The 25,322-nt window shown below is 39.2% G+C and overlaps 1 protein-coding gene across 4 annotated transcripts in view; it reads left to right on the top strand.

Moving 5' to 3' along the window:
- Positions 1 to 25,322, top strand: part of PHLDB2 (pleckstrin homology like domain family B member 2) — a 247,294-nt gene that overhangs the window by 95,511 nt on the left and 126,461 nt on the right. For 3 of the 4 annotated variants that reach the window (XM_047792739.1, XM_047792774.1, XM_047792765.1), the window contains exon 2: positions 17,443 to 17,557. In XM_047792739.1, the coding sequence (XP_047648695.1) occupies positions 17,491 to 17,557 (67 nt within the window). In that variant the 5' untranslated portion in view covers positions 17,443 to 17,490. Of the gene's footprint in view, positions 1 to 17,438; positions 17,558 to 25,322 lie in introns of those variants that run through there. The other variant, XM_047792782.1, reaches the window with a different exon arrangement.

Here is a 25,322-nt window from a genome sequence, read left to right as displayed (position 1 = left end):
AATATTTTATTATTTATTGAAAGTTAGCATTAATGTCAGTTCTGTGTATATCTGTTTGATGGTAAGATGAAGATATTTGATTATTAACATTGGTCTTTAAGGAACTAAATCAGTAATCTATGTACAAATTAAGAGCAATGTATCTTGTGATTTCAAAATACATCACAAACTATTTTCTTGAGCATGGTTCTATTAAATGAGAAGAAGCAACTCTGTTTGGAGTGAATTTAAGGTTGACCTAAAGATCCTGTTAGAACTCTAGCAAGACACTGTGTAAGAATGTGGTTTGTAAAGTGCTGTGAAGTTTTCGTAAAGCACGTGGTCGTCAGAATGGGATCCAAAATCAGACAGGCTGGAAACAGTCAGTCCCCAGGTCTGCTGCTGACTGACTGTACACTCTGGGGCAAGTTATTTTATTCCTAGAGCCTTAGTTTTCTCATGTATAAAATGCAGACGTATACTATCTACATGATGCATTTTTAGTGAATATCAAGTGAGCATAGAAACATGTTAGCCATTTTCGTGGCTGAAGTCCAAAGCAAGAACTTATGTCAGCAATCACCATCTTCTTTTTCTTCATCATCACAAGAAGCAGTCATTTCAAAACTACCAAGAGAAAAAAGGAAAGGAGAAGCAAAAATAAGCAGAAGTGCTGCTAAATCACATTCTTCTTACCTCTTACCTGGAACAATCTGCCAACCGGTCTCTCCAGGCTTCTCCTCCTCAGATGGATGGTCCCAGCTTTTGATAGCTGACCTATGGACAGAAACCTGACCAGATCACTCTTCTAATCTCTTACCTAGTTGCCTGTTAACCCACTGAGCAGAGTCCAGGGCCTTTACACTGGCTTTTAAGGAGGGTCTTTCATAACTGAGCCCCTGCCTGCCCATTCACCCTCAACTCTGACCAGATAGACCAGATCAGGTCAGGTAAATTGGTAGATTAGACCTGGCTACCTCCTGGCCAAATCCTATTTGGTTATGACTAAGTTAAGAAAACACCAAAAAAATGAGCAACTCAGCTCAGACTCTTACTTCTCAAGAAGTTGCATCCCTAGCCATTTGTTAAATTGCTCCATAAACACACTATACTGTGATCTCCTTATGGGTGGGGTCCCAAAGGACCTATTTTAGTACTTGGCTTATTTTAGGGGTTCAGTAACTACTTCTGAATGAATGGCTGAATGAATAAAAGAATGAATACACATTGGATAACCAGGTGCAAAATATATAGATTTCTAGAGTTACTGGAGCCAGTGTAATCACCTTAGAAGGCTTGAAGGGCACCAAAAAATAACATGCTTTTCCCAATCAAGTTTGAAAATAATGAAAAGATAGACATGGAAGTCTAGCAGAAGGAGATTAAAATGTCATCCTCATTACTGTTAAAGCAAATAAGGACAGGGCTTAGGTGCGTGAAGGCAGTGGACTTCCTAAACCGCACTCCAGAATTAGGTAGACCTACCCATCAGCCAAGGGGACTTGCCTCTGCACAACTTACAGGGAGAAGCAGACCAAACTGTAGTTCCCAAGGTCAGCTGGCTCCCAGCAATGCAGTGTCAGTTTATTTCCCAAATGCACCAATGAAAAAATGGCCTTCTCCTCTGGGACAGCGTGAGTCAAGCAGAGGAGAAAAGCCAGAAGGGTTACAGCCATCGATGTCACTTGGACTTATAATCAAGAGCCAAGGGAAGTTGCTGTGCTCCCTTCCCCAATATCCTCTGTGCACTGATTGATTTAGGTGCTTGTGATATTTCCCACAGGTGGCAGGAAGAGTGGATCACAAAGACACCCCCTTGGACTTCCCCTGGTGGCGCAGTGGGTTAAGGATAGGTGTTGTCACTGCTGTGGCTCGGGTTGCTGCTGTGGCTTGGCTTTAGTCCCTGGCCTGGGGACGTCCGCATGCCACAGGCATGGCCAAAGAAAAGAAAAGAAAAAAACAAGATACCCCTAAATTCTGTATCAGTCAATAGGTTATCTTTAACTTCCTCTCTCTACTTCCCCCTTGATTGAATAATGCACTTACATAAACTTCTTATCAAGATTTTAAAATTGTTTTGGTTTCTGAAAATTATACCTTCACTTTTACTCAATTAATTCACTAAAGCCTAGCAAGTATTTATTGAGACCCTGCCAAGTCCCAATCACAGTAGAATGTAAAAATAAATATGTCCTGGTGATCCTCTGGTGTTTATGATCCAGTCAGCTTCCATTGGATCTTTTCTCTTAGAGAAGAGACAGCTCAGTCAATTAGGAGATCAAGGCAACAGAGAGGAGTTCCCATTGTGGCTCAGCGATTACAAACCCAACTAGTATCCATGAGGATTCGGGTTCAATCCCTAGCCCCGCTCAGCAGGTTAAGGATCAGGCTTTGCCGTGAGCTGTGGTGTAGGTCGCAGACATGGCTCTGATCCTGCATTGCTGTGGTTGTGGTTGTGGTGCAGGCTGGCAGCTGTAGCTCCAATTCAACCCCTACCCTGGGAACATCCACATACCACAGGTATGGCCCTAAAAAGACAAAGAAAAAAAAAAAAAAACAGAGAAAAATATTTCATTTTTCCCCCTAATTTCCAAATGTTCTTCTGAGTAGTTAAGTGACTGTTTACCCAGAGTTTCAGACATTTCTCTTCTGTAATCAGCATTAGAGCCAAGACACTAATGATAAAGGTCATGGAAACCTCTGGAGAGTCATTCGTCTTCTCTCATGTTGTCCCCATTGCCCCAGCTCACAGGCCTGAAGCTGGTAAAGAGAAGAGCTGGGTCAAAGGGTTTGGCTGGACTGTTCAAACCTATCACCACAACCGACAAACAGCTCAAACCAGGGGACAGATGATTTCACCTCCCTGCATGAGGCATGATACTTCTCTCTTATCTTCCTAGGTCTTCCATTGTTCTTTTGTTTAAAAAAAAAATTCTTAACATCTTGTGTGAATTTTTTTTTTTTACTTAACAAGATTGGAGAAGACTACCTACATTATTTTACTAGGCCTTAAACTCACAATAGTTTTTTTTTTATTTCTGTTTCATTCTTTCTCATTTTGTCTTAGATCTTCTCATCAGCAGCTGAGAGAACCAGTCGAAAGAAACAGGGAATAGATTCTATTTTCTAAGAGACTTAGATTCAGAGTCTGCTCTCAACTTCAACTTTTTAGCCAAACCGTTATGGAGAAAAGTATAATTTTGTTCTCCATGGCTACACTAAATGATGTATATCAAGCTATCAAATTTGACGCAGCCCTCTGCTGTCTCAGAGTTGTTCCTTGTTGCCAGAAAAGCAGCTTCTTTTCTTTCTCCTACTTTCATCTTTCTATTAGATTAATAGCAGGAGGACAAAGTAATTTCTAAAGAAAATTACTATTTTCACTCTAGAATAATAGTTTGGCAGCATATATTGTGCGAGGACAAGCAGGGAAACCAGGGCTAGTATTTCTGCTTGGAAAAAAAAAAGAGAGAGAGACTGATAAAGTTAATGGAATCAAAAATGATTTAATCTTAAATTCACTCATGAAATAGGGCATGGATTTGTAGCAGAGATTAAAAATAAAACATAGGAGTTCCTATCGTGGCTCAGTGGAAACAAATATGACTAGCATCCATGAGGACGCAGATTCGATCCCTGGCCTCACTCAGTGGGCTGAGGATCCACCATTGCTGTGAGCCGTGGTGTAGGTCTCAGACACGGCTCGGATCCCACGTTACTGTGGCTGTGGCATAGGCCGGCAGCTATAGCTCCAATTTGACCCCTAGCCTGGGAACCTCCATATGCTGCAGGCTATGGCCCTAAAAAGACCAAAATAAATAAGTAAATAGATAAATAAATATAAAACATGTGTGTGTGTGTATCTCAAACTTTGGGGCATGTATATATATTTTGTTTCTAAATATCATGAATAAGGAAAATGGCAAAAAGAGGCAACATATTCCAGAGTCTAAGAATATCATTCTCTGCAAGAAGGGCTGTAAGATATAGGCTACAAACTGTATTTCCTGCCTTTTTTTCTAGATTTGTAAAGAGTACATGAAAAGAAAGCCATCGTGGCATGGCTTTTTTGTTATCCCTGTGACTGTTCAGAATCTAGAGGAGCTAGGGTAAATAAAAGAAATGGTAGACAGTAGCTACTCACAAATAGTGTAAGGATTTCTCCAAATCACTTTGCATATGCATTTTTTAAAAGTTCAAATGTTTTATTGAATAATTACCTAACGGAATGCATCTTAAATATTAAACAGACTTCAAAAGAGGATTTCATGTGCTGAAGAGAGCCATTATTGGGCTTTGGTGGTAATATTCACTTAATAAAATACACAGTGTTTCTTCTGCCCAAAGCATTTCGAAGCCCTGGGGGGAAATGAGATCTTCCAAGGAGCAAGGGCAAGCACATTTCTAGGGTTAGTAAACTAGAAGGGACCCTTGTGTAAAAATTTTCTTGGAGCCATCAAGTTAAATCCATTTGCAGAAACAATCAGTAATCCTATCATAAAACTGTGGCTCAAAACATACTACTATGCTACCCAAAGTGGGATCCATTTTTTATGGTGTATTTACACTATATTTAATATACTCCAATATCTCATAATGTTCAAGGCTAAATTTCAGTAAGTGCTAGTTACCTAGCCCAAGTAAAAAATATAACCAAGTTCAAGGTGGGGATAGATAAATTCTTAAAGACTAGTTTCACCAGTAGGATATTGTACTACCTACCAACATTCATGAGGTTGGAAGGCCCAGAGTTAATTATTAAGGTATCTCATAAATCGTATGCGCAGGCTGTGTCAAAGAGAGTTATTCCCTCCAATCCTGAGAACAGACAGAAATAGAAAAGATGTGTGGTGCTTCATCCCAGGATGCTGGCCTGGGAGTCTTGCCTTTGACTCTGCGGTCTTAGCTGTAAGCTCTGTCCGGAGGGCCCACATCTCTTGTCTGAGCCCTACCAGAGTCAGAACGTAGAAGTCTTGCCCAGGCATACTTTTAACCACTGCCAGCAGCTACCACAGCTCCAACCACAAGCCAGCCCTTTGTACTAAATACACATTAACCTACATCAGACCATTATATTTCCCCTGAGTCTTTAACTATTTCTGCTACTAGTACTGTTTGATTGTATTGGTACGAAGTTTGAAAACTTAAGAAGTTTTTATTAAAGAAAAAAAAAAGAATGCCAAAAAGTAAAATTGTACAAATTATTCAAATATTTTAAGACTATTCCACCCCACATCCCTCCATTCACAGTTCCCAGAGAAAAACAGTATGAATTCCAGTCTTTCTCTTTTGACACTTAGGCTTTTTTTCTGCTTTTAACAAATAGTGATTATATATATTGGTTTGAACTTGTTCTTTTCTCTTTAAATATATTCAGGTCATTTTATTATGAGTTTATTAATTCATTCTCACATGGTTCTATGGCATAGACATACCATACTTCAGTTAACCATTTCCTGACTGAGGGTGATTTTGGTTTTTAAAGTTGTGCTATCACAAACAAGGCAATAAATATCTTGGCACATATAACTTTAAGTACTTCTTCTATCATTTCTTTATAAGACATATTTTTTAAAGTGATATTATTGAATCATAACATATCCCATGTGGACAAATTTCAATAGATACTATTGGGGTCAGTTTTGGACTTCTCCTTTATATTTCCCCTTTGTAGACTACAACTCAAAGTCTATGAAAAATTCCTTTGTAATAGTACCTGCCCTTTTAGTTCAGACCTGATATCACCCTAACTACCCCTTTTACAAGCTCTTTAGACCCTAACATACTTAGACACTGACTTTAGCTTCCTAATTGGTTTTCCTATTATCTGGTCTTTTATTCTACATATTACAATCACATTACTCTTCCCAAAAATTGCCTTATGCATATCACACTTCTATATTCTCTCTTGAGTCCCCATTACCTAAGAAATGGACCTTAACCATGCATTCAGGATCCTTCATAATCAAGCTTAAATTTTTTTTCCTTTATCCTTAGGATTCCTGTTTAAAAATTTGAGAATGAGGGGGCAGTTGGGGGAAGCATGAACCACACACTCTTAGGCACTTCACATGTCTGAAGTATTTTCACCCTCACGTCAGTTTCAGAAGAAGGGAAACTGATTGACTGAGAAGGTAATTTATTCTCTAACCCAGAGCTGTAGCATCTAGAGTTGGGGTTTGAAATGCAGTGTATTTGACATCAAAACACATGCCATTATTATTATACCATATTTCAATTCAGTAAATATGCATTTGACATATACTCCATGTAAAACACTTTATTATGTGCTAGAGAGGATCAAACATTTTAAAAGAATGGGACATAATGTACATTGAATCATGGAGCCTGCCTCCCTGACACTAACTCCTTCCTAACAGCAAGTTTCATGCCATGGGACCTGGCCCCTGGCAATAGCTAGCAGAAACAAAGGCACTTGTTCTGGTGACCTACTACTACCTAATGAGCCACCTCAATGCTCAGTGGCTTAAAACAACAACATTTATGTTTTTCACAAATTCGCAATTTAGGTAAGGCTCAGAAGGGACATCTTTCTCTTTCTGACTTACTTTCTTATGGCTGAGAAGTATCCCATTGTACATGTGTACCACATCTTCTTAATCCATTCATCTGATAATGGATATTTAGGTTGTTTCCACGTCTTGGTTATTGTGAATAGTGCTGCAATGAACACCGGGATGTGTGTACCTTTTCAAACTATAGTTTTGTCCAGATATATGCCCAAGAGTGGGATTGCTGGATCATATGATATCACTTATATGTGGAATCTAAAATATGGCACAAATGAACCTATCTACAAAACAGAAACAGACTCAGAGACATGGAGAACAGATTTGTTGTTGCCAAGGGGGATGGGGGAGGGAGTGGGATGGATGGGGAGTTTTGGGTTGGAAGATGCAAACTATTGCATTTAGAATGAGTAAGCAATGAAGTCCTACTCTACAGCACAGGGAACTCTATCCAATCTCTTGGGCTAGAACATGATGGAAGATAATATGAAAAAAAGAATACATATAAATGTGTGTGTGTGTGTGTATATATATATATATATATATATATATATGACTGAGGCAATATGCTGAACAGCATAAATTGGCACAACACTGTAAATCAACTATACTTTAATTTAAAAAAATAAAAATAAATTAAAAACAAAGAAGGGACATCTTGACTCTGCCATACTCAGCACCAGTTAGAGTCAATTGAAGGTCAGGAATAGTAATTATCTGAAAGTTTGCTTATTCCCTAGTCTGGAGATTGGTGTTAGTTGCCAGCTGGGTCCTCTGGGGGTGGGGTGGGAGGGGAATGTCACCTTAAATACCTTCCAGGTAGTCCTTCTGGCCCAGGGGCTGAGTTCCAAACGTAAGCATTCCCAGAGGGCCAGGCTGAAGCCACTTTCCTGTTAGGACTCAGCCTTGGAAAGTACCCCTTAGTATCACTTCCACTGAAGATACAGGCCCACCCAGATCCTAGGGGAGGAAATGTAGCCCCCACCTTACAACGAGGGACTACTGAGGTTACACTGTGAGAAGAGCGTGCAGCATGATGCCCCCTCCTTAGAATACAGTCTTCCACAGCATCTGTAGATATGCCAGTGACCTGTCACGGGAGGATAACCCAGGACAATCAAATTCCCTTTCAAGTGAAAACAATTTACTAATATTTAGAGGACAAAATAGTTGCTGGAGATTAATCTGGCAGAACATAAGGGAGAAAGAAGAGGAAGACAAGATGGAGCATGTGTTTCCTAAAGTTATGGGGCCATAGACACTAGGAGTAAAACCCCAAGTCCTGCTCACTTTTATGTGAATCCTCAGCAGAGCACAGTACTAAGCACATAGTAGGTGCTCACGTGTGTGGTGAAGATGTATATGAATGACAGAAAGAGGGGATGCAAAAGGAGGGGTGCATTCAGAGGGGAAAGATGTGATTCTATTAGAAATATGTTGAGTATAAAGTTCCAGTTATAGCTCCTTACTGAGATGTCTAACAAGCATTCAAGGAGGTGGGTCTGTGGATCAGCAGAGAGAACAAGAGTTAGGGAGAGGATTTAGGAAGGCATGGCCAAGGTCCAGCTTTGGCTGAATGAGACTGTCAAGGAGGAACATGTAGAGGAAGACCAGTGACTAAAGCTCAAGCAAAATAATGAATGGCTAAACTGATCGGCTTCACATCAGTTGAATTTAATGTCTGTAATACCTGCTTCACCACACTCTGTATATTTTCTTAGGTTTGGCTACTTAATCTCTGTTCCTCAGAGTTGTGTTATAATGTTGTTATAATAATAAAAACTACTCACAGAGCTGTGGATTAAGTGGTAGAACGCCTGCTAAGTACTTGGAACAGAGCCTGGTACATAGTCAGCTATGGATGTATATTAATTATAGTAACTACTGTCAGGTGATTTTTTTTTTTTTTTTAGCATCTAAAGTTTAGGAAGGAAGTTCCTGTCATGGCACAGTGGAAACGAATCCGACTAGGAGCCATGAGGCTGTGGGTTCGATCCCTGGCCTCACTCAGTGGGTTAAGAATCCGGCGTTGCCATGAGCTGTGGTGAAGGTTGCAGACATGGCTCGGATCTGGCACTGCTGTGGCTCTGGCATAGGCCAGCAGCTGTACCCCTGATTAGACCCCTAGCTTGGGAATCTCCATAGGCCGCAGGTGCGGCCCTAAAAAGACAAAAGACAATAAATAAATTAATTAATTAAGTTTAAGAACAGAAGAGGAGCCAGAGAACAGCACTGGCCATGAAGGCCTTATGAAACCTTGTGTAATAGTCATGATGAATAGCTGTGGTTACATTTATTACCGAGTTGCCAAACATCAAAGAGTTGCTGACTATTAATAAAGGGGGCTGACAGGGTGAGTCATATTTTCTATACCAATATTTCACAAAAACTGTGCTTTGGATGTGTTGTGTCAAAAAAAAAAAGGTATGCTGTATACTCAAGTAAGTTTGGGAAATGTTGAGTTAAACACAATTAAAGAGAGACTTTCCTTAAATGCATGTGCCAATATGAGCTACTGCTGCTAAGGAGATATAGAGAGCATCATTTCCCAAACTGTGAGGACATTTTAGGGATAATTCTGCTAAACTAATGTGTAAAACACAAATTCCCAATGCTCATCAAGGAAAAATTTTGGGGGGGAACTTCTTAAAAATACGTGTTATTGGACCCCTTCCACAGATTCTGATTAGAAAGTCTGGAGTGGGGATAAGGAATCTATATATTTTTTTAAAAACTTCCTGCTATTGCCTTGCCTCCAGACAGCTCAGGAGAGGAACAGACCCCTTTTATAATCCCCCTCTCTCTTTCCAACCTATTCTGAGAAAAATGGCTTCCACAAGGAAAGGCAATAAAATTTAAAAAGGAGAATAATTCTGCACCAAGAAGATGACTAGAAAATAGAACATCAACATTCACAAACATTGCCTCTGAGTTGACTTAAAGAAGCATGGACCCCAGGCACTCAAGGAAATACAGAATTTGCTATTTAAACACACACACACACCCCTAACTTGAGAACTCTCAATGTGAGTATTTACACTAGCTCAAGAAAGCTATCTGGGCCGAAGGAATAAGGAACATCCCATACTACATCTGACTAAGACATCCAGAAAACATAATGAGGACAAAGATTCATCAAACAAGCATAGCATGACAATTACCTATTTACTCGTTATGCTTTCAAAAATCTTCAGCTGACAGCCTACGTGGATGAAAGGTAATGATTTGATTATCATAAAAATATAATTAGGCAAAAGTAGATGTAGGCTCTACTTCTAAAGAAAATCAGACTACCTCCCTTTGGAATTAGTGGTGATCTGACAGATTTCCAAGATTTCCTAACAGAACTTTAAAGCAGTCAGATTAGATTTTTTTTTTAATCTTAACTTAGAATTCATTTCTAACACAATGGGCATAGTTGTGTTCTCTGTGTGCCTGTTTAAAATTTAATGGAAGGACAGTTTCCCTAACTCCCTGAGATTTACTTGAAGGTCAAAACAGATCTGAGGATATATGCTGATCTAAGAGATCTGTTAAACCAAACCTACTAGAGATCCTCTGAGAACATTTGTCTTGTGAACATTCTAACCAAGATTCTTCATGAGTGAATGCTTTAATATTGTTTCTATTTTCACAGTCTGCTTTAAAACTTTTATGGTAAAAATAAAAGAAGATAAAAGTATAACTTCGCTTCCAGGCATCTCTTTACACACTCAAGCAATTATTCATTTTATGGGTCTGGCAGGATGGGATTTGTTTGTGGTCATTCTTTGCCTTCTCCGTCACCCCTGGTGCAGAGGGGTGGGAGTGAGGATAGATTAGTCTGTGAGAGGCCACCCGTGCTGCATTCTTCCAGGTTGAAAAAAAACTATAGAGACATCCGTGACTATTAAATGCAACACGGGATCGTAGATCAGAGCCTATAAAGAATGTTATTGGGACAACTGATTAAACTTGAATGGAGTTGGGGAATTCAATGTTAGTAAGTGTCAGAGATAATTTCCTAATTTTGATCCTTACATTGTGGTTGTCTGCAGAATATCCTTCACTATTCTGAAGTGATGGGCACCACATTCAAAGCTTATCCCCAAATGGTTCCGGAAAGAATGTTTTCATGCTATTCTGGCAGCTTTTCTGAAGTTACCCTGAAACTATTCCTGAGAGTATTTCTGAAATTTTTGTAAAGTTAACATTATCTTTAGTACTTAAAAAGAGTATATTCATGGAGCTCCCTTGGTGGCGCAGTGGTTAATGAATCCGACTAGAAACCATGAGGTGTGGGTTTGGTCTTTGGCCTTGCTCAGTGGGTTAAGGATCTGGAGTTGCTGTGTGCTGTGGTGTAGGTCGCAGTCGAGGCTCGGATCCTGCGTTGCTGTGGCTGTGGCGTAGGCTGGCAGCTACAGGTCCGATTGGACCCCTAGCCTGGGAACCTCCATATGCCATGGGTGTGGCCCTAAAAAAGACCAAAAAAAAAAAAAAGAGTATATTCATTTGATTGTTTGCGAGAGTTTATCGTTGATTTGCTCAGGTTCTCTAGGTAAACTACCAAATCACCTGAAAATAGTTTTACTTCTTTTCCAATTCCTGTACCTCTTATTGTTTTCTCTTTTTAAATTGTACTGGCTAATATCTCTAGAACAATGTTCAATAGTAGCAGAAATAGTGAACATTCCTGATTTTTTCCCTAATTTTATTAGAAATTCCTCTAGTATTATCCCATCAATCACAATTCTAACTTTAGGAAATAGGCATCATTTCCTATTTTCTTGAGTGTTTTTATTAGGAGGCTTCTTTCAAAAGCTTTTTTTTTTTTTTCATCTAGGGAATAATCATAAGATTATTACTCTTAATCCACTAATGTCATGTTTGTATTGATAGATTTCCTAATACCGAGTCATCCTGGCATTCCCGAAGTGAATCCCACTCAGTCATGGTTCATTTTCTTAATGTAGTTTTATGTTCCATTTTTAGTATTTAAGCTAGTATTTTTCCATTAAAACAGGATGATTTCTTGTAAATGTATTGACACGTTAGCTCATGTTCTTCCATACTGTTCTTAGGAGGACAACCTCTGTGAAAAGAGGCTGGGCGATAGCAGAAAGGATGTGAGAGGTGGTGTCATGGAAAGACGGAGAGAGCTGTCATTAGAGCCACACAGACCTTTGGGAAGTTTCTGGGCCCTGCCTGGTGCTGAGTGACCTTGGAGAAATTATGCCTGCCTTCTATTCTCTCATCTGTGTGATAGGAGAACCTACACAATGGGCTGTGTGAGGACTCTGTGATGTCTGTGAAGATTCCAGTACAGAGAAGAGAGTGGTGGTTACCATAATGGATGAAGGGGGTCAGCTGTATGTGGATGGATGGAAGTGAGCATGCTGTAGTGTATACAGAAGGCAGAATATAAAGCTGTACACATGAAGCTCATGTAATGTTATAAGCCATGACTTCAATTCAAAAAAACAACACATCACTACAATGCCTGGCACAATGTAAACCCACATAAACATTGGAATATTTAAGTATAAAGAACTATTTTTCTTCTGCTCTTTCTCATATTATTTTTAAGCAGTATTAGGATACATATAAATAGATATCATAGTTTCCTCAGAGCCCCGCTTTGTCTCAGCTTAAGTGGTGACCTAGCCCGCAGGAGATTAAGCAGACAGGTTTCATGAGCCAGCTTTCCATTTTGCCTCTTCTTTTATAGTTACCCTGTTCCAGCCTAGAGAGGTAAGAATGTAAACAGTTAAGTTCCTGGTGAGTGCCACGTGGAAACAGGATGGGGGACAGTGAACAGAATAGAAAAGGAAGGAAGATAGTATTTCTTGAACTCTACATCCTGGGGACTAATTTTGGTCTACCTGCAGTTAATAGGTGAGGAAAGTTAGCAGGTCGCATCAAGATCGTAAAACCTGAGAGAACCAGCTTGGGAGGGGGTGAATGGAGCCTTGTTTCTCTATCTAAGAGTTGTGATTCACTTCTGCGCTTTTGTTGTTATTTGTTTTTTGTTTTGTTTGTTTGTTTGTTTGTTTGTTTTGGTCTCATCTATAGCTTCCTCCAAGCAGAGGAGATGGGAGAGGTGCATTATATCTGGGTTGAGTTCTTGGCCACTTGATCTCTGAGTCAGTCAGTGTTCTGAGCCTGGGGGAACCTCCCTGAGCAGGGCAGAGGACCTGCTTGTAGGACTCCTCAGTGTGAAGGAGGTAAGGAGAGCACTAATTTCCTGATGCTTTTGTTCTGCATCTCGTTATTAACATTGCGGAGATGAAAGGCTGTTTACCACTCTAAGACTGGTAGACACAGCTTCATGGGAGTGGCCTAAAGACACTGACATTTGTGCTGAACCTGGAAAGTTGAAGCGAAAGAGAAAAGCCAAACTTGTGGGAGACAGCATAGTACAGGTATTAACAGTCTGCCGACTGACACAGACCTGGGGCTACATTTTATCTGTCTCTTTCTGCTGTTGACCTTGAACAAGTTCCTTGTATTTTCTGAGATTTAATTGTATTATTGGTAAAATGAGGAGAAATCACCTAATATATATGCGTTTGTGGTAAAGATTAAAGGAGATGAAGCAGGTAAATCACTTAACACAGTGCTTAGCATATGAATCTTCAAAGGTAATGGCTCTTTTTATTATCTGACCCTCAGCAGTATTCATCAATCTTGTTCTGTCAATAATCTTCAGACCTTGTTTCTTTTTTTTTTTTTTTAACAGCTTGCTGAGATATAATTCCCCTACCATATAATTCATCCATTTAAATAAAGAATTCAGTTTTTAAATCTTGGCGGAGTTGTCCGCAATCTACTTTTAGAACATTTTCGTCAACCTCCCAAAGAAACTTTACACCCATTGGTAGTTGCTGCCTTACCCCTCTTCCACCACTTCCCCATAAACAGCTCCAGGCCACCACCAATCTACTTTCTGTCTCTGTAGACTTGCCTATTCTGGACATTTCCTAGGAATGGAATCATACAATATGTGATCCTTTGTGACTGGCTTCTTGCACTGAGCCTGGTGTTTTCGAGGTTCATCTATGTCAGAGCATGTGTTAGAACTTTCTTCCTTTTTATGGCCAAATAATATTCTGTTGTACAAATATACCATATTTTATTTATCCATTCACCAGTTGAAGGATATGTGAATATCCTTCTACTTTTGGCTATTGTGAATAATGATGATATGAACATACCTCATTGTAGTTTTGATTTGCATTTCTCTAATAATTAGTGATGTTGAGCATCTTCTCGTTTGTTTTTGGCCATACGTCTATCTTCTTTGGAGACATGTCTGTTTAGATCTTCTGACCATTTTTTAATTGGGTTGTTTGGTTTTTGATATAAAGCTTGATGAGATGTTTTTATATTTTGGAGATTAATCCTTTGTTGATTGCTTTGTTTGCAAAGATTTTCTCCCATTCTGTGGATTGCCTTTTCCTTTAGTTTTTGGTTTCCTTTGCCGTGCAAAAGCTTAAGTTTAATTAGATTCCATTTGTTTATTTTTGTTTTTGTTTTTGTTACTCCAAAAAGTGTACCAAAAAAATATTGCTGTGATTTATGTCAAAGTGTATTCTGCCTAGGTTTTCCTCTAACAGTTTTATAGTATCCAGTCTTATGTTTAGGTCTTTAACCTATTTTGAAATTATTTTTATGTAAGGTGTTACAGGGTGTTCTAATTTCATTCTTTTATATGCAGCTGTTCAGTTTTACCAGCACCACTTATTGAAAAGGCTGTCTTTTCGCCATTGTATATTTTTGCCTCCGTTGTTGTAGATTACTTGCCCATAGGTGCATGGGTTTATTTCTGGGCTTTCTATGCTGTTCCACTGATTTATATTTCTGTTTTTGTGCCTGTTCCATACCGTTTTGATGACTGTAGCTTTGTAGTAAAGTCTGAAGTTGGAGAGCTTGATTCCTCCAGCTCCATTTTTCTTTCTCAGGATTGCTTTGGCTGTTCGGGGTCTTTTGTGTTTCCGTATAAATTTTAAAAACTTTTGTTCTAGGTCTGTGAAAAATGTCATTGGAAATTTGATAGGGATTGTGCTGAATCTATAGATTGCCTTGGGTAGCATAGCAGTTTTAACAATGTTGATTCCTCCAACCCAGAAGCATGGTGTATCTTTCCATCTGTTTGTGTCACTTTCAGTTTCCTTTGTCAGTGCCTTATGGGTTTCAGAATACAGGTTTTTTGCCTATTTAGGTAGGTTTATTCCCAGGTGTTTTATTTTCTTTGATACAATGGTAAATGGGATTGTTTTATTAATTTCTCTTTCTGATCTTTTGTTGTTGGTATATAGGAATGCAAGAGATTTCTGTGTATTAATTTTGTATCCTGCAACTTTACCAAAGTCATTGATAAGCTCTAGTAGTTTTCTGGTAGTATCTTTAGGATTTTCTATATATAGCATCATATCATCCACAAACAACAACAGTTCTACTTCTTCTTTTCCAATTTGCATTCCTTTTATTTCTTTTCCTTCTCTGATTTCCATGGCTATAACTTCCACAGCTATGTTAAATGAAAGTGGTGAGAGAGAACATCCTTGTTTTTTCCTCTGCTCTTAGTGGGAAAGTCTCCAGCTTTTCACCATTGAAATTGATGTTAGCTGTGGGTTTGTCATATATGGCCTTTATTATGTTGAGGTAGCTTCCCCTCTATGCCCACTTTATGGAGAGTTTTTATCAAAGATGGGGATTAAATTTTATCAAAAGCTTTTTCTAAATGTATTGAGAGGACCGGAAGATTTTTATTTTCCAATTGGTTAATGTATTGTATCACACTGATTGATTTGCATATATTGAGGAATCCTTGCATCCTTGGGATATAACCCACTTGATCATGGTGTATGATCCTCCTTTTAATATATTTTGGATTTGGTTTTTTATTATTTTGTTAAGGATTTTTACATCTATATCTATCAATTATGGTCTGTAATTATCTTTTTGTGTATGTGTGGTTATTTTGTCCAGTTTTGTTATCAGAGTGTGGTGGCCTCATAGAATGAACTTGGGACTATTCTTTCCTCTGAAAATTTTTGGAAGAGTTTCAGAAAGGTAGGTGTTAACTCTTCTCTAAATATTTGATAGAATTCACCTGTGAAGCCATCTGGTCCTGGACTTTTGTCCTTTGGGAGTTTTTAAATCACAGTTTCAATTTAAGAACTTATGATTGGTCTATTCATATTTTCTGTTTCTTCCTGGTTCAGTCTTGAAAGGTTGTACCTTTCTAAGAATTTGTCCATTTCTTCTAGGTTGTCCATTTTATTGGCATATAATAGTTGCTTATGATTCTTTGTATTTCTGAGCTGTCAGTTGTAGTTTCTCCTTTTTCATTTCTAATTTTATTGATTTGAGCCCTCTCCCTTTTTTTCTTGATGAGTCTGACTAAAGGCTCATCAAAATTTTTTTAATATTTTCAAAGAACCCAGTCTTTTAGTTTCATTGATCTTTTCTATTGTTTTCTTCATCACTAATCTCATTTATTTCTGCTCTGACCTTTACGATTTCTTTCATTTTACTAACTTTGTGTTTTATCTGTTCTTTCTCTGGTTGCTTAAGGTGTAGGGTTGGGTTGTTTATTTGAGACAAAATCCCCGGCTCCTAACTCTTTCTGCCACACAGCTCTTAATCTACTTATGTATCTATCCTTATCTTCTTTCCTTCATCAACATCCTCTTGAAATGAGGAATCTATCCCTTAGTCAAGGCCAACCCTCCCACTGTAAGATGATCACCCCCTCTCTCTTTTCCCAGAAACTTGCTCCATCACTTAATCTATTTTCTCCTAGATCTTTTTTCCTTTCTATTTCACTCAGCCCATGAACCAGCCTAGGTTTGCTCCCTCTCATTTTGAAGAAAAGCAGAACTTCTCAAGATTATCATCCTCTAAATATACATCTCTAGCCGTGACCATGATTTCACTTGGATGATCTGCAGACATACTCCAACTCAATATGTCCAAAATGGAATTTCTCATCCTCACTCCATATCTTAGCCTTGGTGTCATTGTGGAAATCAAATGAGAATTATTTGGCATTGTAGGTACACAGCAAAGGGAAGCCCTAACATGATGGCAGGACCACACTATCTTCTTCTTTTTTTTTTTTTTTTTTTTTTTTTGTCTTTCTGACTTTCCTAGGGCCGCTCCCAAGGCATTTGGAGGTTCCCAGGCTAGGGGTCTAATCAGAGATGTAGCTGACGGCCTACACCAGAGCCACAGCAATGCAGGATCCGAGTCACGTTTTCGACCTATACCACAGCTCACGGCAACGCCACATCCTTAACCCACTGAGAAGGCCAGGGATCAAACCCACAGCCTCATGGTTCCTAGTCAGATTCGTTAACCACTGAGCCACGACGGGAACTCCAGGACCACACTATCTTCTGAGCATCCCCAAGTCTGCAAAGAAAACTGGATATATTATAGCTGTGGAAGGTCTGACTTAAAATCAGGAGCTCCTTGGTGAACTTCTAAGAGCAAGGACACTGGTTTCCTTTTCTATAATATGAGATTTTATAAGAATTAAAAGATATAATAAAGATAAAGTACCTAACAGGATGGCTGGTAAATAATAAGCATGGAATGAAAAATAAGCAACAACAAACCCCAACAGAAACAACATTAAAAAATTGATTCTTCTCTTAGTCTAAATATTGCCCATTGCTTGTTTGTCAGTATTCACATTTTTTAATCTATAATTATTTTATCCAAAAGTGTGCTTTTTTGGTGGTGGTTTGTAGTAAAGGTGTTTAAATTTTGTCATTCTAAAGGATAGTCAGCAGTGGGAAAGTAGGTTGATCCAGGATATCTGATTTTCAATTTCAATAGCACCTAATGTTCCCCTGGTGTTAGGGCTGCTGACCTTCAGTTTTCAGAGATCACCTCGGCTTCGAGCTATTCACTCATGGCACCTCTCTTTTCTTGCTGAGCACAGGCTGGCATCAATCCCATTTTCTCCTTTGAGATCCTGCAGAAGATCCTAATGGAGGAGGATAATGCCCAGAGAGAGGAGCCCAAGGAGGATGAAGTTGGTGATGGGCAACATGTCGGTGAGAACTCTCTTGGTGTTTACTTTATCCTTAGAGGTTTTCATTAAATATTTATGAATATGTACTCTCCACCATGTATGCTGGGAATGGCATTTCCCAGCTTAAATCCTGAAGTCCAGCAAACATCAAGAAGATAGCCTAAGGCTGTCAACCCTAGCCTGGAGCTTTGGCCATGTGCCACTGAAGACTTGCTGAGGTTTTGTTTGGACTAGATACTGAGTGACAGGCAGGTCAAAGCAGCTGATGTGGAGAGGTCTTTTCCAGTGACTCATCAATCATTCAGAAATCAGGACGCATACAAAAAGGAGTAGGATGAGATGCAGAGAGAAAGGCACGAACGTTTTAGCTGCTCTAGGAGAGCAACTGATCCTACTGTCTCCTTCCAAAAGGAATGAGGCTCCAACCCAGCTACTCCCGATTCATGGGCTCGTGGTGCTGTTTGGCATCTTGGTAATGTGTTCCCCAGCATTCAACAGAAAAAGTGAATTCATAAAATGTGTATTTTCCACCTTTTTAAAAAAAATTATGCATCAGATGGTCAAGTTATGGTGGGGGGGGGGGAGGGAAAAGTGTGCTCAGGGAAGTGCTGGGGAACTGGTGAAGTCAGCCTCACCAGTGAGAGCTGATAGTCCTCTTCTATTAAGGGAGGGTGGCTTCAAGCTAGGTTTACTTTTTCATTTACTTGCTGTGCTATGTTCTAGACACAGGAATTAAAATAAAAACTCTTGGGCTAGTGAAGGTTCTCCAGAGAAACGGAACCAGTAGGACATTTATGTGTACATAGAGAGAGAGAAATAGACCTGGGGAGGGAGGGATTTTAAAGAATTGTTTCACATGGGTGGAGCTGGCAAATCTGAAATCTGTAGGGCAGCCCCGAAGGCTGAAAATTCAGGCAACAGTTAATGCTGCAGTCTTGAACCCAGGTTCCAGCGGAACAGGCTGGAAACTGAGGTAGTGTTTCTAGGTTGCAGTCTTGAGAATTCCTTCTTTAGAAAACCTTGATCTGTGTTCTTAAGCTCTGAACTGCTGGATGAGACCCAGTCATGTTATGAAAGGTAATTTGCTTTACTCAAAATCTACTGATTTAAATGCTAATCATATCTAAAAACATGGTCACAGCAACATCCAGATTGGTGTTACACCAAAAAAAAATTAGCCACCACAACCTCTTACCTAAGGGAGTTTATGTCTTCAGCAGAGACAAAAGATAAAACAGAAAATTAGCAATCCAGTAACAGCAAGTACTTTAGCTCCTAACCAAGACCTAAGATGGAGTTCTGAAAAGCTTTCTGAAATTTGTGATTCCTTAACTGACTATTTCTGGTTATGAGGAAAGAGATGAAGGAATATGTGTGAATAACTGCAAGTTGTTTACTATGGTTGAAATCTCCCCTCCATCGGGAGAGGGGAGAGAAAAGGGTGAGCAAGGGTGAGGAAATAACCTGAAGTAAACCTATGACTTACTTTTTGGCGTATTTGTTTAATGCTAAACCAAGGATTGTGGATTTATTTTATCCTCAGGTCTTGGAGAAGTCACTGGAGATTTCTTAAGCATTAAAATGATAAAATTAGATTTCTAGTATTTAAGACCAGTTATGTAATTATTCAACAAGTAATTTATGGTGTCTGTCATGAATGAAGGACGGTGGGAGGCACTTGGGTGTATGATGGTGAACAACGAAGAAGGGTTCCTGACCTCACAAAGTTTAGGGGTTAGGGGTGGGGGAGGTGAGGGAATGAGGAAAAAAAACAACAAATAAAATAATTATAAATTTTAATTAGTGCTATTGAGAACAGAGGCTTGATTTAGAAGCTTATAATTCCATTGTCTGCCTACTCCCATCCCACCCGGCCATCACATCTCTACCATAAGTGCAAGCTTTAGATACTGAGTAATCCCTCAGCAATTTTCCTATACATTCCCTCCTTTCTTATACTGAAGGTGGGGGCAGTTTAAATGAAAAACAAGGAATTGACATTTCCAATAGGATCAAAGCACTTGGAACTCATTCTGGAGTTCCCTGGTGCTATAGTGGGTCGAAGATCTGGTGTCATCACTGCTGTGATTCAGGTTCAATCCCTGGGCTGGAAACACTGCAAGCTGACTCCAAGTGTGGTGGGCGTGGCTAAAAAAAAAAAGATAGAGAGTTCCCTTCGTGGTTCAGTGGTAAATGAACCCAAATAACATCCATGAGGATTCAGGTTTGATCCCAGCTTCGCTCAGTGGGTTAAGGATCTGGCATTGCCGTGAACCGTGGTGTAGGTCACAGACGTAGCCCCAATCCTGCTTTGCTGTGGCTCTGGGGTAGGCCGGTGGCTACAACTCCAATTGGACCCCTAGCCCGGGAACCTCCATATGCTGTGGGTGTGGCCCTAAAAAGAAAAAGACAAAAAAAAAAAGGCATTCAGCTATTTACAAAGTCATAGGGAATTGCATATAGATACTAACAGCCCATGAGAGATAAAACTATCGTTTGAAGACAAACTACCAGAGGGTTATTCATTTGAAATAATGTTGCCCTCTACCCATATGGATCCTTTCAAATTACCTGTGTAAGGAATTTTCCACCTGGATAGTCACGTGGATTAACTCATGAGCCAGAAAGGAGGAAGGACAAAACTAGCTTGTGGGACAGGTAAACAGTAAACCACAGCAGGGCATGTCTTGATAGCATTGCCTATGAATCTCAGCAGGCTAGAGGAATGAGGAACGCTTAGGTGAGTTTCCTCCCACCACCCCTCCAGTTGTTGGGCTCCTCAGAGCTTATCTGGGTTTTTTAGAGAGGAACCAGAGGGAGAGCCACAGAAAGACGGTGGAAGGAAATGCACCCTTTAGTCATGGATGTATTTGCCTTCTTGACTAGCAAATTCATTTCCATACTTGCAGCTTTCCACTTGTGAGTTCTCAGGATGATGGTCTTTTATAAAGTTAACTTTCAACATTAACATTAAAGGTATAGTGTATCCATGTTCCTATGTTAAAGTTCTGGGGATTCTTTTTGTTTGGTTGGTTGGTTTTTGGTTTTTTTAGGGCCACACACCGAGGCATTTGGATGTTCCCAGGCCAGGGGTTGAATCAGAGCTGTAAGCTGCTGGCCTATACCACAGCCACTGCAACTCGGGATCCCAGCCTCATCTGCGACCTGTGCTGCAGCTCACTGCAATGCAGGATCCTTAACCCACTGAGTGAGGCCAAGGATCAAACCTGAATCCTCACAGATACTAGTTGCATTCGTTACTGCTGAGCCACAGCAGGAACTCCTAAGCTCTGGAGCTTCTTATGTTAATCTCATAAATGTAATTCCTCTACCTTGGGACTCAACATCTTGAGATGAACAATAAGAGAAGGACTTTTGAAATAGAGCTCCTTTTTGTTCCCATTTGAGAAACTTAATAAATGAATTTGGATCATCTACTTTAGTCATATCTGTAACTCATAAAATGTCTAGTTCTTGTGAATAGCCAGAAATTCAAATGAGTCTAAAAGAACTGTACTGTCATAAATACCACAATCTGTATTTCAAAAATAGATGCTTCAAACAACTATTTAGAACTTTTTGAGCACTGATACTAAGTCTATAGCAAGAGACAGGTGGTATATAATAGTGTTTTACTACGAGTTCCCGAGGTGGTGCAGTGGTTAACGAATCCGACTAGGAACCATGAGGTTGCAGGTTCGATCCCTGGCCTCTCTCAGTGGGTTAAGGATCCAGCACTGCCATGAGCTGTGGTGTGGGTCGCAGATGTAGCTTGGGTCTCACGTTGCTGTGGCTCTGGCATAGGCCAGTGGCTACAGCTCCCACTGGACCCCTAGCCTGGGAACCTTATGCTGTGGGAGTGGCCCTAGAAAAGACAAAATAATAATAATAATAATTTTTACCAGCACTCTCAACAGTACACATGAGAGAAATTATCCCCATAATGCGAAATCTTTAAAAAGGTCAAGGAAGTAGCCTTAAGCCCTTGGTGACATAGCTGGTTCATTGGAATATTAAGTCACTGAAACTCCAGTTCAACACTTGACCATAATAGCCAAAAGGTACTTTTTTTTTTTTGGCCTTTTTTAGGGCCGCACCCACAGCATATAGAAATTGCCAAGCTGGTGACTGAATTGAAGCTACAGCTGCCGGCCTACACCACAGCCACAGCAACACAGAATCCAAGCCATGTCTGTGACCTACACAACAGCTCAGGGCAACACCAGATCCTTAACCCACTGGGCAAGGCCAGGGATTGAACCTGTGTCTTCATGGATACTAGTTTGGTTCATTACTACTGAGCCATGAAGGGAACTCCTGAAATTCATATCCATTTCATACTTATTTCTGTGAGAACTCAGGATCTGTAACTATGGAGTCATCCTAAGATGAAAAAAAAAAAAATGGGTCAGGAATGGGCAGAGAGATTCAATATCTTAACTGGGCTTGTAGTGAATATTCAAGTGAGGACTGATGGCTTATCTTGGACTGATAGCTTTGTTTAACATATTAGGAAACAGAATCTGGACCACTTTAGGAGGTCTTTATTTTTTTGTTTTTCGATTTTATTAGAGCATAGCTGATTTATAATGTTGTGTTAGTTTCAGGGGTACAACAAAGTGATTCAGTTATACATATACCCATTCTTCTTCAGTTTCTTTTCCCTTATAGACAATTGCAGAATACGGAGTAACATTCCTTGTGCTATACAGTATGAAATCTTTAAATTCTGTGACTAGAGCTCATCTTTCTCTTTCATCCTAGCCCTGTATAATCAGTTTCCACTTCCCACATAGCCATTGGCTCTTCCTGTATTTGTCAGGCAAGGAGGAGCCCGTGTAAGTTTAGCGCAAGGAAATGACATAATTAAAATGGTATTAGACATGAAATCTAAAATTCAGGCTCCATTTCTCCCCTCCCCCAGATCTGGCCCCAGCTCCCTGGATCTTATCTCCCAAGCCTCACTCTGTGTCCTGTGGCTTTACCACATCCCTAAACTGCCCTGGCTTTACCATCCCCCAACTTTGTTCATGCGGTCTCCTCTCCTGGAAGCCTGTTCTTTCAATACGAAGGCCACACATGTTGTCTGCCCTGATAGACTCATGGTGCAGGGAAACTCCTCTAAACTCATTGGTATCATTTTCTTATATTTTGTATTCTGTGATCATATTACAGTTACATGCTAGGCAGTAAATTCCTTGTATACAGACATACAACACATGTCTTATTTTATCTCCACTTCCCACCTATCCAGAGAGAGTAGATTCCTAGTAAATTTTCCTTTGTATTTACTATGCCTCATGTTCTGAGTCCAGTGGAAGAGAGTAGATTCTTAGTAAATTTTCCTTTGTGGAAGAGAGTAGATTCTTAGTAAATTTTCCTTTGTGTTTACTATGCCTCATGTTCTGAGTCCTGGAGCTTGCTCTGACTGGTCAGAAGTCTTCAGTGCAGTTAAGTCTGTATATATCTGACACATAAATTTGAACACTTATCCCTGCGAAACACAGCTCTAAAATAAACAAACAAACAAATATTATATTAAGGGGGAATTTTAAATAACTGGAAGGATGGTGAAAGTTAAATGAAAGGAAAATTAAAGAGGAGTAACTGAGTTTCTGGCAATATCAAGGATTACCACTGATAGAGCACTGGTTTTTTCCTGTGATGAGCAGATAAGCTACAAAGAAAACTCCTTGTTTTAAGTCTGCCATGCAGGAAAAGTAGACCAATTCAGGTTCCTCAAGTGATTAGAAAAGTAAGCCAGATAAACATAGCTAGGATAGGTTAATCTAAAGGACACACACACACACATACACACTGTTATCCTGTTCTTGCCTAATGCCAATACAAACTCACAGAAGAAATTGGCGGCAGGCCAGAAAGAAACATTTTGATGCAGAAATTAATAGTTTCAAATGTATTTATATTATTCTCATAATCAGAGAGCCAAGCTTACAATAGTTTGAACATAAAGCAGCTCCTGGGGATAAATTTCCGCTTTAATTAATTTTCTGGTGTTAACTTGAAGACCTAGAGTGTTATTTATACTTAATATACTTTAATATATATATGAGAACATAGGGTGAAATCCAAGTATCCAATAAAGTTATTGGAATAAGAATGCATTAAAAGAGTTCCCTCTGTGGTGCAACAGGTTAATGATCTGACAATGTCTCTGTGGTGGCCCGAGTTTGATCCCTGGCCTGGCACAGTGGGTTAAGGTTCTGGTTTTGCCACAGCTGTGGTGTAGGGCACAGCTGTGGCTTGGATTCAATTCTTGGCCCAAGAACTTCCATATGTTGTGAGTGTGGTCATTTAAAAAAAAAAAAGAATGCACTGAAGATATTAAAAAAGGTAATATAAAAACCTTTATTACAATAATTTATAACTTAATTTTTAGTAGTACAATATAATTGTACTACTATATATTATAAATTGTAATTTATAATAGTACAATAATTTAATATTTAATTTGACACTGTGCTTCCTTACAACCAGGATACAAAGGGAAGTACTGGTTTACACAGTTCTCCTAAACAATGATTGCAAATCCAATGTGAAAACAGATGAAAGTACCTTAGAAATTAAAGTACAAGGATTTTTTGAGAAAGGATATTTATCCGACTACTAAATTCTAAAAGGAGTTGATGAAGTGGAATTCAACTTCTATAAAGCAATACAACACAGCAGTTGATGTCATTGACAGCAGTTCCAGAGAAGGGCAAGAGTGGTCAGAAACTACTCTTTTGATGAGGACATTATGCTAAGTGAAATAAGCCAGGCACAAAAAGAAAGGGGGAAAAAAAAAACAAAACTGGATGATCTCACTTACTTGTGGAACTTCAAAAAGTTGATTGCATACAAACTGAGTGTGGAAAGGTGGTTACCAGGGACAAGGAAGTGGAGGAAATGGGGGAGATGTTTGTTAAAGATACAAAGTTGCAATTAAAGGACAAGTCTAGGGATCTAATGTGATAGCATGATGACTATAGTTAATAATATAGTGTTGAATATTGGAAATTTGAAGAAAGTGGATTTTAGGTGTTATACACACAAAAAAGATAACTGCATGAGAAGATATGTTATTAGCTTGACTGTAGCAATCATTTCATTATATTATGTTCATCAACTATTCATGTTGTACACCTTAAATATATACCATTTTCATTAAAAAAAGAAAATAATTTTTTTAAAAACTACACTTTTGACTAATCCCTGGGGGCTATCTATCTCCTGTGCAAAGAATGGTGATTTTATTATCACATCAATTCATAAAAATATGAGTTGGGTGTTATCAGCCCCATTTTTCAGAATACTTCTCAGTGAAAGTAAATAATACACCCAAATTACCTGACTAATAAAGGGGCAGAGTCAGAGTTTAAAGCTAGGTCTCCCTGACTGCAAAATCAATGATCTTTCCACTGTACTTTGCAAATAAAAATGTCGTGATTTTTTTATAGGTGAAACAGTAAAGATAACTTTAGTACAAATACTTATTCCATAAAATTGGGCTGGGGTTGGCAATGACCAAGTTGATAGTGTCAAAGATTTGTTAGGCTATTACTGCAGGGAGAGGAAAAGATGTACAGATTCAAGATATGAGCTAATCAAGTCCAAGCAGTCTTGGCTAATGAAAACTAATTCCAAATGACATAATCCATAAATAATTCATAATATCACTGTGTGCAACACTTCACCTTTCCCCACCCGAGAGGGGTGGATACAGAAAAGTATCATTAGGTACTGTAATCACTACAGATCCTAGAAAAGGAAGAGGGAAGGAAGTT

Source organism: Phacochoerus africanus, chromosome 1 (genome assembly GCF_016906955.1).
Source record: "Phacochoerus africanus isolate WHEZ1 chromosome 1, ROS_Pafr_v1, whole genome shotgun sequence".
NCBI lineage: Eukaryota > Metazoa > Chordata > Mammalia > Artiodactyla > Suidae > Phacochoerus > Phacochoerus africanus.
The sequence above is the reverse complement of the archived record's forward strand: the minus strand, read 5'-3'. Positions and strand labels throughout refer to the sequence as shown.